The sequence below is a fragment of the Diachasma alloeum genome, unplaced genomic scaffold (assembly GCF_001412515.2).
Source record: "Diachasma alloeum isolate Michigan unplaced genomic scaffold, Dall2.0 Dall_scaffold_00180, whole genome shotgun sequence".
Lineage (NCBI taxonomy): Eukaryota > Metazoa > Arthropoda > Insecta > Hymenoptera > Braconidae > Diachasma > Diachasma alloeum.
The window spans coordinates 3,313,648-3,327,014 of record NW_021680346.1 but is presented as its reverse complement, the minus strand read 5'-3'; the positions used below and the strand labels follow the sequence as shown (position 1 = coordinate 3,327,014).

The 13,367-nt window shown below is 35.9% G+C and overlaps 1 protein-coding gene across 1 annotated transcript; it reads right to left on the bottom strand.

The window, feature by feature from the left end:
* Positions 1-1,744: 1,744 nt before the first annotated feature.
* On the bottom strand, positions 1,745-7,725 carry LOC107044445. Its single transcript, XM_015266322.1, has 4 exons — positions 7,483-7,725; positions 5,591-5,749; positions 4,097-4,472; positions 1,745-2,204 (listed from the first exon to the last, which is right to left on the bottom strand). Exons 1-4 carry the CDS (start codon positions 7,723-7,725, stop codon positions 2,041-2,043), a joined length of 942 nt encoding a protein of 313 aa, XP_015121808.1. The 3' UTR covers positions 1,745-2,040.
* Positions 7,726-13,367: the final 5,642 nt, after the last annotated feature.

Here is a 13,367-nt window from a genome sequence, read left to right as displayed (position 1 = left end):
AAAAATAATTAACAAACTCATTTGTTAATTACTAAACCACTCTCGTATCGCTACTCTCGTCCGAGACTCCATTAGAGACTGCTTTCAGCAATGTACGAGTAACCCTCAAATAGCCCCCTCTACTGATAGACCCTTTGAAAATCATTATCTTGCTACTCCAAGTACCCTCAATTAATAAAAAATAATTAACAAACTCATTCGTCAATTAATAAACCACTCTCGTATCGCTACTCTCGTCCGAGACTCAATGCGAGACTGGTTTCCACAATGTTCATGGGACCCCCCATTCCTCCCTCTATCGATAGCCCATTGAAAAATCATTCTCTTGAAACTCAATGTGCATCCAATTAATAAAAAATAATTACCAAACTCATTTGTTAATTACTAAACCACTCTCGTATAGACGCTCCAAAAACGTTTTTCTTGCTACTCAAATCCCCTCTAACTAATCGGACATGATTAAATAATTAATTTGCCAATTACTTAACCACTCTCGTATCTCTACTCTCGTCCGAGACTTGATCCGAGACTGCTTTCAGCAATGTTTAAGAGACCCTCAATTACCCTTTCTACCTACATTGGGTCCACAAAGGATTTTCAACTTATCTAATGCACCCTCAATTAATAAACAAATTGATTTGTGAAGGCATAAACAACTCTCGGATGCTCGGACGAGAGTTTTTACTGGAGTTTGGCGCCCTAACCTCCGAAAATCCGAGAGTCGAATGAGTGTCCATTCCGAGAGTCCCTAGTCTCGGAGTGATCCACCAGGGTAGTGCAAAAAATTAATTGTTTATTGATTGTTTGTCCCGCAGAGGGTTAAAATGTTAAAAATAGTCCAGGGCCTCTAATTTTTGAGCTACAGAGGTTTCTTTTTCTTCAAAATGTTTGAAAAAATGTGTACAATAACAATTACGAATTATTTTTCTGAAATTCAACTCCTAAACAGCTAATTCCGTTATTTTTTTAATGAAAAATTGCACCATTCCTGTAAAATGGCCCGAAAAATGTGTCTTAAAGAATCGAGAATATATTTTAAATATTTTAAGGATAATTTTTCTGCCTATTTTACATAAATAACGCAAATTTTTATTTCAAACAAAACGAAATTAGCTGTGGAGGAGTCTAATTTCAAAAAACTAATTCGTCATTATTATTACACACATTTTTTCAAAAACTTTGAAAAAAAGACATCTCTGTGGCTCTAAAATTTGAGACCCTGGACTATTTTTAACATTTTAAGCGTGTTCAGGGCAAACTAACAATAAACAATTAATTTTTTTGCACTAATCATTCGTTTTTACACATATTTACTTAATCTTTAATGTATGAGAAATCTCACTCCAATCGCCCACGCCTTTTAAAACTCATAGTAGTCTCCCCTTAAAATGAGTAACTGAAATTAGAAAAAAATATTGTGGCGTAAAATGGAGCGGAATCTTTCTTGGATTTTTGGATATTTCCGCAAAAGTACTCACTTTCACGAAAGTGATGAAAAAATCTAACAAATATTAATAAATATTTAAATATTTAACAATATTTACGTTGGTATACATTTCAGTCATCGAAAATTATGAATTCTAGCGCAGAATTCGCATTTCTGTGGAATTATTTCAGGAATGCAAGAATCATCAAATTTACAACTCTGACGAAGTTTTCATCTCGAAAAATTTATTAATTTTAATACAGTTTCTACAAATGTGTTGATGAATGCATGGTTCATATCATAAACAAGCCAGTTAATTTGAATCGGAATATTAGAAATGATTTACTGCACAAATGATAACTAAGGATTTCTTCAGAATTCAGAGGAATTGGATATTCTAAAAATATCCTAAGTTTACAAATTTTAGAAAATATAATTTTCAATTTTCTTGAACGCCTCCTTTGAAGCAAGAAGACGCGCAAGAGTATGAACGTTAAGTAGAGAATGCCACGTTTGTGCAGTCAGACGACCGTGGACGATACTCCATATTGAGGATTTACTAGATCTACTGATCAATCAGGTTGTTTCCTGTGTGCGCGAGTGATAACCGACGTTTACTGCAACTTTACTTGATTTTGAGGGACACTATTGGTTTTAGATCGGGTATTAGAGTGAGCAGATGATGAATCTTCTCCAATAACTAGACGATCCGCACTCAGGGTCAGGCTGATTGGGGTTGCATTCAGTAGCTGGAGACGAACAGGGCAATGGCGAAAGCCTTCTCATGAAAAAATAAGCGGAAAATATGCAGATGAACCGATTACATACAAATAAATGTATAAACTATATTGTGTTACAAATGCGGAAAGAACTAGTTTTGCGCACGCACGCGTAACACATCCTGTTTTTTGTGGTACCTGCCAAGTTCACTGTTCGGAAAGGTATAGTGGAGATAAAGCGAAACTTTATGCACGAGAATTTACTTTACGCACGATCTCTGAACTTTATACACGCCGTGCGTAAAACAACCACTTTACGCACACTAAACGGTTTCGAAAAGTGAACTTTTCCGGCAGATATCACCAAAATAGTATATTTCGATACGATTGCGGGAAAGTGTTTTTGGGCTCGTGGAATGTTTATAACACGAGCCGAAGGCAAGTGATATAATCCCACGAGTCTAAAAACACTTTTCCCGCGAGTGTCGAACACTATTTTTCATCACAATGTGTGGGAAATGGGGTTTTGCGCACGCAGACCGTGCGTAAAATGTCACTTTACACACAGCGTGATGAAAATACGTTTTGCTTTCAAAAAATTCGAAAGCAAAAATAACGGAAAAAGCTAGAGCTTTTTCAGAAAATTCTATTGGATTGTTATTGAAACTCTATAAAAATTCTATTAGATTTGTGCGCCAATTCTCTTGAAAGTTATGCAGCTTCACTGTCTAATTAAAAAAAAATATCTGGTGAAAAAAAGTCTGTAGATTTTTATTTTTCTATAGAAATTCTTGGGCATGAATTTTCGATATTTTTCCCGCTGCATTTTTATTCGTTTCTCATAATGAAATCCAAAGTAAAAAAACTTGGAAAAATCATGCCAGAGAATTCTTATAGAAAAAATCCCAACAGAATGAGTTATACAAAAAAATCTACATCACTTTTCTCTATAAAACATATTTATTGAAAAGTGCACAGCATAATTGAATAATTCATACCAGACTTGACGCAAAAAATGGATAGAATTTTCGAGTTCAATTCTAATAGAACTCCAATGGAATTTTTATCTGATTCCAATAGAATTTGAACAGATTTTTTTTATGAAAAGCGCTAGTCCATTCTCCCCGGATATAATCTCAGTACCGCAGCGGTAAAACTGTTCAAGTCGATTTGGACTATTGGTCAGTTTTCAATTAATTCCTCGCAATCTAAGGCAGATAGCAACATTTTTGTCAAAATCTTTCTTGTAGCTCTCAATCCGCTCTACAAAAAAGGTTTATTTAGTGAGGAACTAGGTTTAGGGTGGATATGGGAAAAAATGTGCAGGGAGATGCTGGAAAATTAATTTTCGTGTCACGGGACCTGAAAATTAATGTACACACCTCGCCGTGGAAAACATATCCCCCTCCCCCACGTGCAAGATTGCCTTCCGAGCCGAAGGCGACGGTGATCTGTTTTCCAACGCTCGGGCATGTAATGTACTATGTCACTGTGTATCAAAAAATATACTCAATTTATTGTGGGCTCGAACCACTTCGTTAATTAAATAAATACATTTCTTTGGTAGTATCGGCACTGTTGATAGTCTTTTAAAATAATTTGTTGAGTCACGGAATTTAACACTGAATTTAATCAAAACTGAGGTGATGTACTGAACGTAATGTTACAATTAAATGTCCGTGCGATCTTCTCAATAGCTAGATTTCAACTACTTTCCGGGGGTTTCGCGATCCCTTGACCTCTCAATCGAAGGTTCCCGATGGTGCTCGAGGATTGTCGATAGGACCGACCGTTCAACTGATAGATATATCTACGTTTCAAATAAGGCTATTACGAAAATTTTACTATCTCCCTTAGATTCGGAGATATTCCTGAAAAACTCAGCGAAAGCGAAGTCGACTTCAGCCGCTTTACCGCTTCGCCACTGATCTACGTGTAAGTGGATCAGTACCCGCATGATGTGGACCCAGGCAGTGACAGCAGATCGGATTATTCCTCGATCTGGGACAAAAGTCAACGTAATGCGCATCGCCACATCGCACGCATCTCGGGGACTGCCGGCAATTGGCGGCCATGTGCCAGAAGCCTTGACAGCGATAGCACTGGAGGATCGACTTTCCTGATTGTTGGGAGTAATCCTTAGCTGTGGCCGATACTGCTGCAGGTACTGGCTGTATCTCATTCAGATTCATCGAGGGGTTTGCTATTACTCTGCAGAAATCGGGGGTGCGGTCAGTGACCGCTGCTGGGAGGGCGTTGAACCGACATATTCCGAAGAAATCTAATCCCTCGCGAATTAGCTTCTCGTAGTCCGCTACTTCGGGGATCTAGAGGTGATTTCCAAGGGTGCGAAGACATTCAATAAATAATGCAGGCGGATTAAAGTTGTATAAAGTAACTCCAGTCGAGGAGCGGAGTGTAACGAGGAAAAATGAATTCAAAGAGTCGAAAAAAAATTATTCATCGTTGATAATTCCATCTTTCCATGAATCCTAACTTTGATGAGTGTAAGAAATTTACCCAGCAATTTCTTTCCTCAATAATTTTTTTAATCCTTAGTTACTCGCGTTGACGACACTGCGCCGATGAAATTCTATTTTTTAGTATAACTTCCGAAAAAACTCATTAAAAAAATATGCAAAAATTTGTATGCCTCACTGATTTTATCTTAAAGTATACTCTGCCATTTCTGACCATGGCCTAAGCCCCTGATTAACGAAAATTTCCTTCTATGTTAACTGGAAATAAAAAATACGGCGTCGTGCCGCGACGCGACTTATTGTGTCATGGAAATATTTCACACGGCGTTGCCACACTTGTGGCTGCCGGGGCTGCCGGGAGATCAGTGAGTCCACTCTCCGAATGAATTGTGGCAACGGCGCGCTCAGATTTACATTACGGTGCGGGGCCGCGTCGGGCAGTTTCACGCGAGTAACGCAGGATTAAACAATAGTCTCGTTTGAATAGGGTATTTCGACATAGCACACCATTTCGGGCACGCAGAAACATGAATTATTTGTTGCAAAAGGTTGCCAAGGATAATTTTCATAGTGGCCATAGCATTTTTTTTCTGTTTTTTTTTTCTAGATTTTAATCTTCTCATTAAATCCGAAAAGTTCATTTCCTCATGAGGCTCTGCGTTATTTGTGCATTTCTAGATTAATTATATTAGCAATAATATGAGACGGTCGATTGAGCACAAACTCAACTGAAAAGTTCCGATTCGCATTAACTTTTGTTTAAAATTCATTTCAGATTTTAGTCTTCAAAATTCAAGTCATGTTTATGCTACTTTGATACATTATTTAGTGGCTTATGTTCACATTTTGAAACATAAAATGAAGATTTGAGTTTTAGTTCATAAATTATTCATTCAATTACTTTGAGAAAATTTCATAAAAGAACTTGCGAATTGACTAGAAGATTCGCAGCGCAAAATCTTTACCTTAATTCGGATATGAGACTGGCATCGATCGAGAGTTGCCGATGTAATTCCCTGTTTATCCAAGGCGGAACTCAGATCTTCAAGTGGTATAGCCCAAGGTACATCGTGAAGGAAAATCGATTGTTGATAGTGCGAACCGCATGCACGAAATTTAACAACCTTAAAAAATGAAATTCACATGGACAAATTTTATAGAAAAATCTATCGCCTACTCGAGAAATTTTATTGAATGTTTACTGGAACTCTATGAGAATCCTATTTAAAAAATTTTAATTCGTTTTTTACCGCTGATTTCTACTGAAAATAACGAATTATTGCCGGACAATTTTTTATGGGTTTTCAACAGAAAAAAAGTGAATAGATTTTTATTTTGCTACAAAAATTCTCTTGTATAAATTTTCCAAGTGTCTTCGATTGCATTTTTTTGTCTCTTATCAGGGGGATTTTCTTTAAAAAATGTAGTATCAAATGAAAGTTGAAAAAAAATCATTTAAAAATGTTGATAATTGCGGAAGTAATAATTTTTTTTGAAAATTTCCAGTTCCATTTTTTTTCAATGAAAACCGTAAAGTTCTAGACAACACACAGAACTGGCCGTCGTCCTGACTCTGTGCAAGCACTCTAAGTGGTGCCACAGGAAATTTTTTGATGTTGCATTTGATTAAACCATGAAAAAATTTCAATTGCATTCCAATGTGCATGATTATTGATTATGGTGCGAGAAAAGGCTGGAAATATCGAATATATTGTAGCTCTTTAGCATCCAAAAGTATCTAAAAATGGAAATGTCGTGAAATCATTTCTTATTCGATTCAAATAATTAATCAACAAATAATTTCGTATTTGATTCAAACAGTTATTGTTGGCTTCATCAACAACATATGAGGATAGAAAAACTCAATAACTTGTGAAAATACACTAAATTAAGTCATTTAGAATTTTTTCCGGAAATCCATAAGAACTAAATTTTGAGTGATCTTGTCTTGAGATATGCTTTAAAGGGTCTACCCGGGTAAAGGCGATAATTTTTTCATACATTTATCACAACAAAAAAATTATGCAAAATTTCAGCTTATTAATCATGAAAAAATCTAATAAAAAAACCTAGCGAATTCCCTAAACAATTCTTTTGGATTTCTATTGAAATTTCTATTAGTTTTCGGCCGATTCTAGTGAAATGTTTGATAGAAAATATTCTCTGGAAAAAGTCTATAGAATTTGATGTTTCTATCACTTATTCTATTGATATATTTTTTCTGTAGAATTTCCTCAGCTCAAATTTTCCAAGTTTTTTTCATTGTATTTTGTTTCTTTTCATCGAGGGAATCAAACGAGGGACTAGTCACTTGGGAAATCACTGGACCACTCGACTGGAAATCATGAAAGAAATCACCAGAAATCAATGAAAATCACTAGAAATCAAGTGATTTCCATGTTCGGTAGTGATTTCTAAAAATTTCAAGAAATCATCGTAAATCAATAGGAATCATACAGAAATCAAGTGATTTCTGAAATTATTAGAAATCATCGATAAGTGTAAAATCGAAATTGATTTTGCAGTTTCAACCCCACAGTTTTTGTTGCGGTATCAGTGCGTTCGAAATCACCCAATCCCGAAATGCGATGCTATGAAGTTTTGGACATCCTTATGTATTGTAACGTCATGTAGAAAACTGCCATTATCGACAGATGCCTCACTCTGGTCCCGAAATTATAATTTCTCCACTGATTTCTTGAAATCAAGAAATCATTGGAATCTACTAGAAATCATGGACATCACAAGAAATCATCATTTCTAATGGTGATTGAGAAATCTGATTCTGGAAATCACTCTCACTCGATTGAGGAGTGACCAGCCCCTCAGAATCAAATAGAACAACTTGGAAAATTACCTGTACTGGACACTGAAAGATATCAGAGAAATTGATACTCTCAATTAATTTATCAGCATCGGCTTCTGTGCTGAAAGACACGACTAGTCCATAGGTTGTTTGATGTATGCTCCAGGGTTCTGCAGGTTGGGACTTTACGATGGCTCTTTTCAGCTCCGATCTTGGGAGACCAATCCGACTCGGGGCATTCAGCATTCGGGAGATGTACAGAGAGCAGCCCGATCCATTTCGCTCAACTGCCATATTTACAATGATTAATACCAGTTGACATTCTACGCGAACATCATTTGCGCAAATGTTTAAGACAGGTTCAGAAAAGGTTTGAGTTTTTAAGTCGTATCGATTACGGGTTGTTGCCTACTTCAGTGTATTCTAGAAATTTTGTTTATTTACGCGTGGAAAAAGTCAGTAAAAGATCACGCACAAAAATATTTCGTAAGAAATCGGAAATAGAAAAGGGAAAGGCGTGCAATATTTCGACAAATACTACAGAGAATCATTTCCACCCTGGTACCAGGGAAATAAATCATCAAGAGAACTCATCGTTAGAATAAACAGAATAAGAGCGAACCATTATCACCTGAACGCCTCACACAAAAGAATGTCAATGTTCTCAGGTGTGAGCTGCAACTGCGGGGCAGAATCCCAGGACATTGATCACATACTATGGCAACGTCCCCTTCTGAATTCGCAGAGGTTAGAACTAACAACCAAACTGAGATCATTAAAATATTTTTCTCAGTATTGGACTTTCCAGTTCATGGTGGCAACCGACTCTGAAAAGACACGGAGAGAAATATTCAATAAAAATTACATATCTTTTCCGTAATTCTGGAGCGAAATGTCGTTGTAAGAAATTTTACGGAATTGTCATAACATAACATAATTTTTATCTGAATCTCCTGTGAAAAATTACGATACCGTCAGTTAAATTTTCTGAGTCGATTCCGTAATCGGTGAGCGAATTGTGAGTTCCGTAATTTTTAAAAAACATCCATACAAAATCCAGTGTAAAAAGAAAATTTACGACACCCTATCAGTGTAAATAACCCTGTTATGGGTTCTATACTATAAACCAATAAAAAAAATATTTCGTAGAAAAACGTAGCGAATTTGATAGAAATTTCTATTGGATTTTTATGGAACTTCTATTGAAAATTCCATTAGTTTTTGGCCGATTCTATTGACGGATTTCGTGGCCTTACTATACGTTTTAATAGAAAATCTTCAGAATAAACTATTTTAGAGAAAAAATTGGTAGAATTTCATCTCTCAATTTTCATCGAAACAAACGACATTTTCTATCGAAATTCTTCGATATGAATTTTCTGAGTCTTCTCCACTCCATTTTTCTTGTCTTTTTTTTCTTGTCTTTATTTAAAAACATTAAAGAATAGATGACCCTGAAGTTTGCAGACAAAAATCTTCAACAGAGCATATCTGATGAAGAAATTGAACAATGAGAAAATTTCAAATTTCAATTTGTTGGGTGTGACGAAATATAATCGCGATGGCGGCTGAATATGTAAATAAATAAATTAGGGGTTGATTTCTTCAAAATTTAACAATGGAAAACCATTGACACGGCATATTTCACTCCGGAATTATTTTATTGAAAAAAAAACATGGTCGCGATTTTCATTCTACGAAATTTCGACGTGATTTTTGTCCTTCTTTTTGTGGTCTTATCGGTTAACGTTAAATCCGCTGTAGAACACTAAATCTTTAGCAAGTTCCATTATTCATCCAAATGATCCGATCGAAAAAAGCACAAGCATCACGTTTGAAAAAATTATAAATCTTCTCGTGATGTTTTTTGTTTTTTGTAATAAATGTTTCATTAATGATATATGCAATGTTTTTCACGAGGGAAAACATCAACAGAGGATATCTACGAGAAAGATACGTAGATTGGGACAAAAAACAAATGAAATGTTGGATTACGATAGAAACTCTACGTGAATTTTTTTTTTCGATTTCTCTTCGCTATTTCCATCAAAAATGATGAAATTACGAAAATAAATACGATCAAGATTGGATATCTCCTACAAAAATGATTATATTCTTAAAAAATCGACATTTATGATGTTCTGAAAATGTTATTCTTGAAAACTCTCCCATGAGTTTCTTCTTTTTAGGGCTGCGCACGAGACGAGACTTTCGCCAGTCTCGTCTCGGTCTCGAAAAATATCCAAATTTCCAGTATCGTCTCGGTCTCGGTTAAGAGAATGTCGTCTCGGTCTCGTGAGTGTAAAACTTAGAAAATAGGAAAAATAATTTTTCTTCAAAAAGTCACAAAGAGATGGTCAAACTTCATCAAAGGTCACAGGAGGATGGTCAAATTTCACGGGGGTCACGAGAGTAACAAGGGGCTGGTCAAATTTCACGAGGGTTAAACATCACGAGAGTCTTTAGAGGATGGTTAAATTTTCCGAGGGTCAAACATCACGAGGATCTCAACGGGATGGTCAAACATTACGAGGGTCACGTAGGTCACAAGGGAGAGAAAATCGGAGAGTTTTTTCGACAACCAAGAAAGTTCCTCAAATTTCCACTAAAACCGTACAGTTTTCTCGAATTTTCCGGTTTTGAGAAAACTGGAGTTTTCTTAAATTTTTTAGAAAATTGAAGGATTTTCTCGAATTTTCTAGAAAACCCGAGAATTTCCCTCAGGATATTCGACTCTCGTAAAATTTGACTATCCCCTCGTGACTCTTGTGATGTTTGAGTCTTGAAAAATTTGACCATTTCCTTGTGACCCTTGTAATCGTCCCGATTTTTTACCCTTGTAAAATTTGACCCTCCCCCCATAATTTTCGTGATGCTTGTCCTCGTGAAATTTAACCATCACCTTGGGATCCTCGTAATTCTCGTGATTTTTGTGACCCTTGTACAATTTGGCCAACCTCTTGTGACTAGAGTTTCTAGAGCTAGCTCTTTCTTCTCTGCGACATATTTCTTTGCCATTTCCTCGCAAAATACACTTTGTTAAACGATTAGATATATGAAATTCAGCGTCATGACTATAGTATCCATTGTAGATCTCTGAGAATAATAATTAGAAACAAAGCAACGAATATCACGTAACAATTGGGAGAGAATGTGAAGTGTGAGTTTTTTTCCTTTCAACATCATTGTTCGTCTAGTAGATATTCGATGTTAAACGTATTTATTTTCGTAATTCTACTATTTTTCATGGAAAGAACGAAGAGAAATTGAAAAAAAAATTTCACGTCGAGGTTTTATTGCAATCCAACGTTTCATTTGTTTTTTGTCCTAATCTACTTATCTTCCTCGTAGATATCCTCTGTCGATGTTTTCCCTCGTGAAAAACATTTATTACAAAAAACAAGAAACATCACGACAAGATTTATAATTTTTTCAAACGTAATGCTTTTTCTTTTTTCGATTGGATCATTTGGATGAATAATGAGGCTTGCCAAAAATTTAGTGTTCTACGGCGGATTTTACGTTGACCGATAAGACTAGAAAAAAAGGACAAAAATCACGTTGAAATTTCGTAGAATGAAAATCGTGACCATGTTTTTTTTTCCAATAAAATAACTCCGCAGTGAGATATGCCGTGTCAATGGTTTTCCATAGTTAAATTTCAAAGAAATCAACCCGTAATTTATTTATTCACATATTTACCCACAATCACGATTAGATTCCGTCACGCCCAAATTGAAACTTGAAATTTTCTAATTGTTCAGTTTCTTCACCAGATATGCTCTGTTGAAGATTTTTGTCTGCAAACTTCAGGGACATAAGAATAGAGATTAACAAATTTAAGCTGAGGAATTTCTATAACATATATTCATTAGATTAAATTGTATAGAAAAATCGCATTTTACTGATTTATTTTTTGTAGAATATTTCCCATTGAACATTCATATTGAAAAAAAACGGACATGATTTTTATTCAATTTCCATTAGTTTTTGACCGATTTTATTGAGGGATTCAGCGATTTTATTGCGCGTTTTTAAATAGAAAATCTCTCATAGAAATAATTTTATAGAAAAAATTGGTAGTTTGGTTTCTATGTACAACTTTTTCCATTGAGACATTTTCCATCGAAATTTTGCGATATCAATTTTTTTAGGTTTCTCTATTTTATTTTTCTTCCTTTTTTCGAACAATATTTTCAACGAGGATACGGTTCATGGTGCAATTACCCACATGTTGACATCGCACATTCCAATATTTATGGAATTAGATGCTTGCATCGTGCAATCAGAATGTGACGTAGAATTATCTAATCTTATGAATTATTCATCCGCAAAAAACGGACGAGTTGTTCGATAGAAAAATCTATTGGATTTTTATTAAAAAACTGAATTCTACTGACTTTTTCTATAGAATATTTTTCGTTGAGCATTTATATTGAAAAAAATGCACAGATGAAACGCTTGGATTCCCCTACAAATCCAAGAAATTTTTATGACGGCTGTCACTACTGTATAGAATTCTATGTGGATGCAACTTCATTTGTCCTTTATCAATTTTTATTTGAATTCATTTCTGTATAAATGTTTTGATAACAATACGCTTACAATTTTTTTTTCGCTTACAAATTTGTGATCAAATGCCGGCCATCTTCGCGAGAAATCGCGAACTGCACCTTTCGCTTAAATCGCTATGTTAACCCTCGATCGGTCGCGTCAAGGCACGAGTGCCGTTCTGTCTCGATTTTTAGTTTTTTACATTGAAACGTTGTTGAGAAAAAATCTGGAAAAATTGAAATTCCTACTTTCCACCATATCAAACATTTAAACAATTTTTGTTCTGTGCATCTATGCACCGATCAAAAATTAAAATTCCTTAAAAATTCGACTCGGTCAAAATCTCTGTGTTTAACCTCTAAATGTGAAATTTTTGCACCGAATGGAAATAAATTTTTAAATAATGTTTTCACTTTTCTCGTTTTATATTCATATTAGTTCTTAGTTGGAAGTTCAACGTTACTCGTTTAATCATAAATACATCATTTGTTTCAACTTTTTTTTTCTCAAAATGGTAAAATACACGGAACGGCGCTGCGCTCATCACGCGACCAGATACGTTTGGTGGAGAGGTGCGACCACTCGAGGGTTAACATCATTGTGACAAATGCTACATAAGTTGAAATTGAAGTTTAGACTTGTTTCAAGCAGTGGGGTGGTGGAAAACACTATTAAATGAGGCGTTTTCAAATGCTGGCGATCGTCGCGAGAAAATCCTATTCATTACTAGGAGGCTCCGCCCCCTGCTCTCTTCGCTCACCAACCCGACGGGGGGCTTTGCCGCCGCCGCTCGCTTCGCTCGCTCCACCCCCCAACTATGTGACCGAGTGGATACGACTGAATATGAAAATACAAATTCATCGTTTCAATTGCCTGAAATTCAAGAGAAGAAGTCCCAAAAGTAATCTGCATTTTTTCTATTATATATGAGTATATTGGGGGGAATATTTTTGAAAGTTGGAGCCGAGAGTGCCTTCTAAATAGAGTCGAATTTTTTATGAAAAAAAAAAGCGGAACCTAAAATTTTTGGGGCAATATATTTTGTCTACAGATTTGATGGAATCGCTGGATATTCCCCCATGGACACCCTCCCCCCATATGGGAACCCCTCATCTTTCAGCGTCCTCTAAATTTTCCCTCCCCGTTTTTTTTTATTATATGTATAGACAGATATTAAGAGAAACATTAACCCTCCTGAACTAGCGTTCGGTGCCCACCCGAGTCCACTGGCTCGGTGAGCAACGCGCTGCCCGTGTTACAGTGAGCGCGGTGTTGCTCCATTGGAGCCCTATACGTGAATAAAAATCTATACACTGCACACATGTTCCTCGAATTAATAGTATTTTTTCGGCCTGTTGCGATGGGGTTTTTTACTCCTGTGG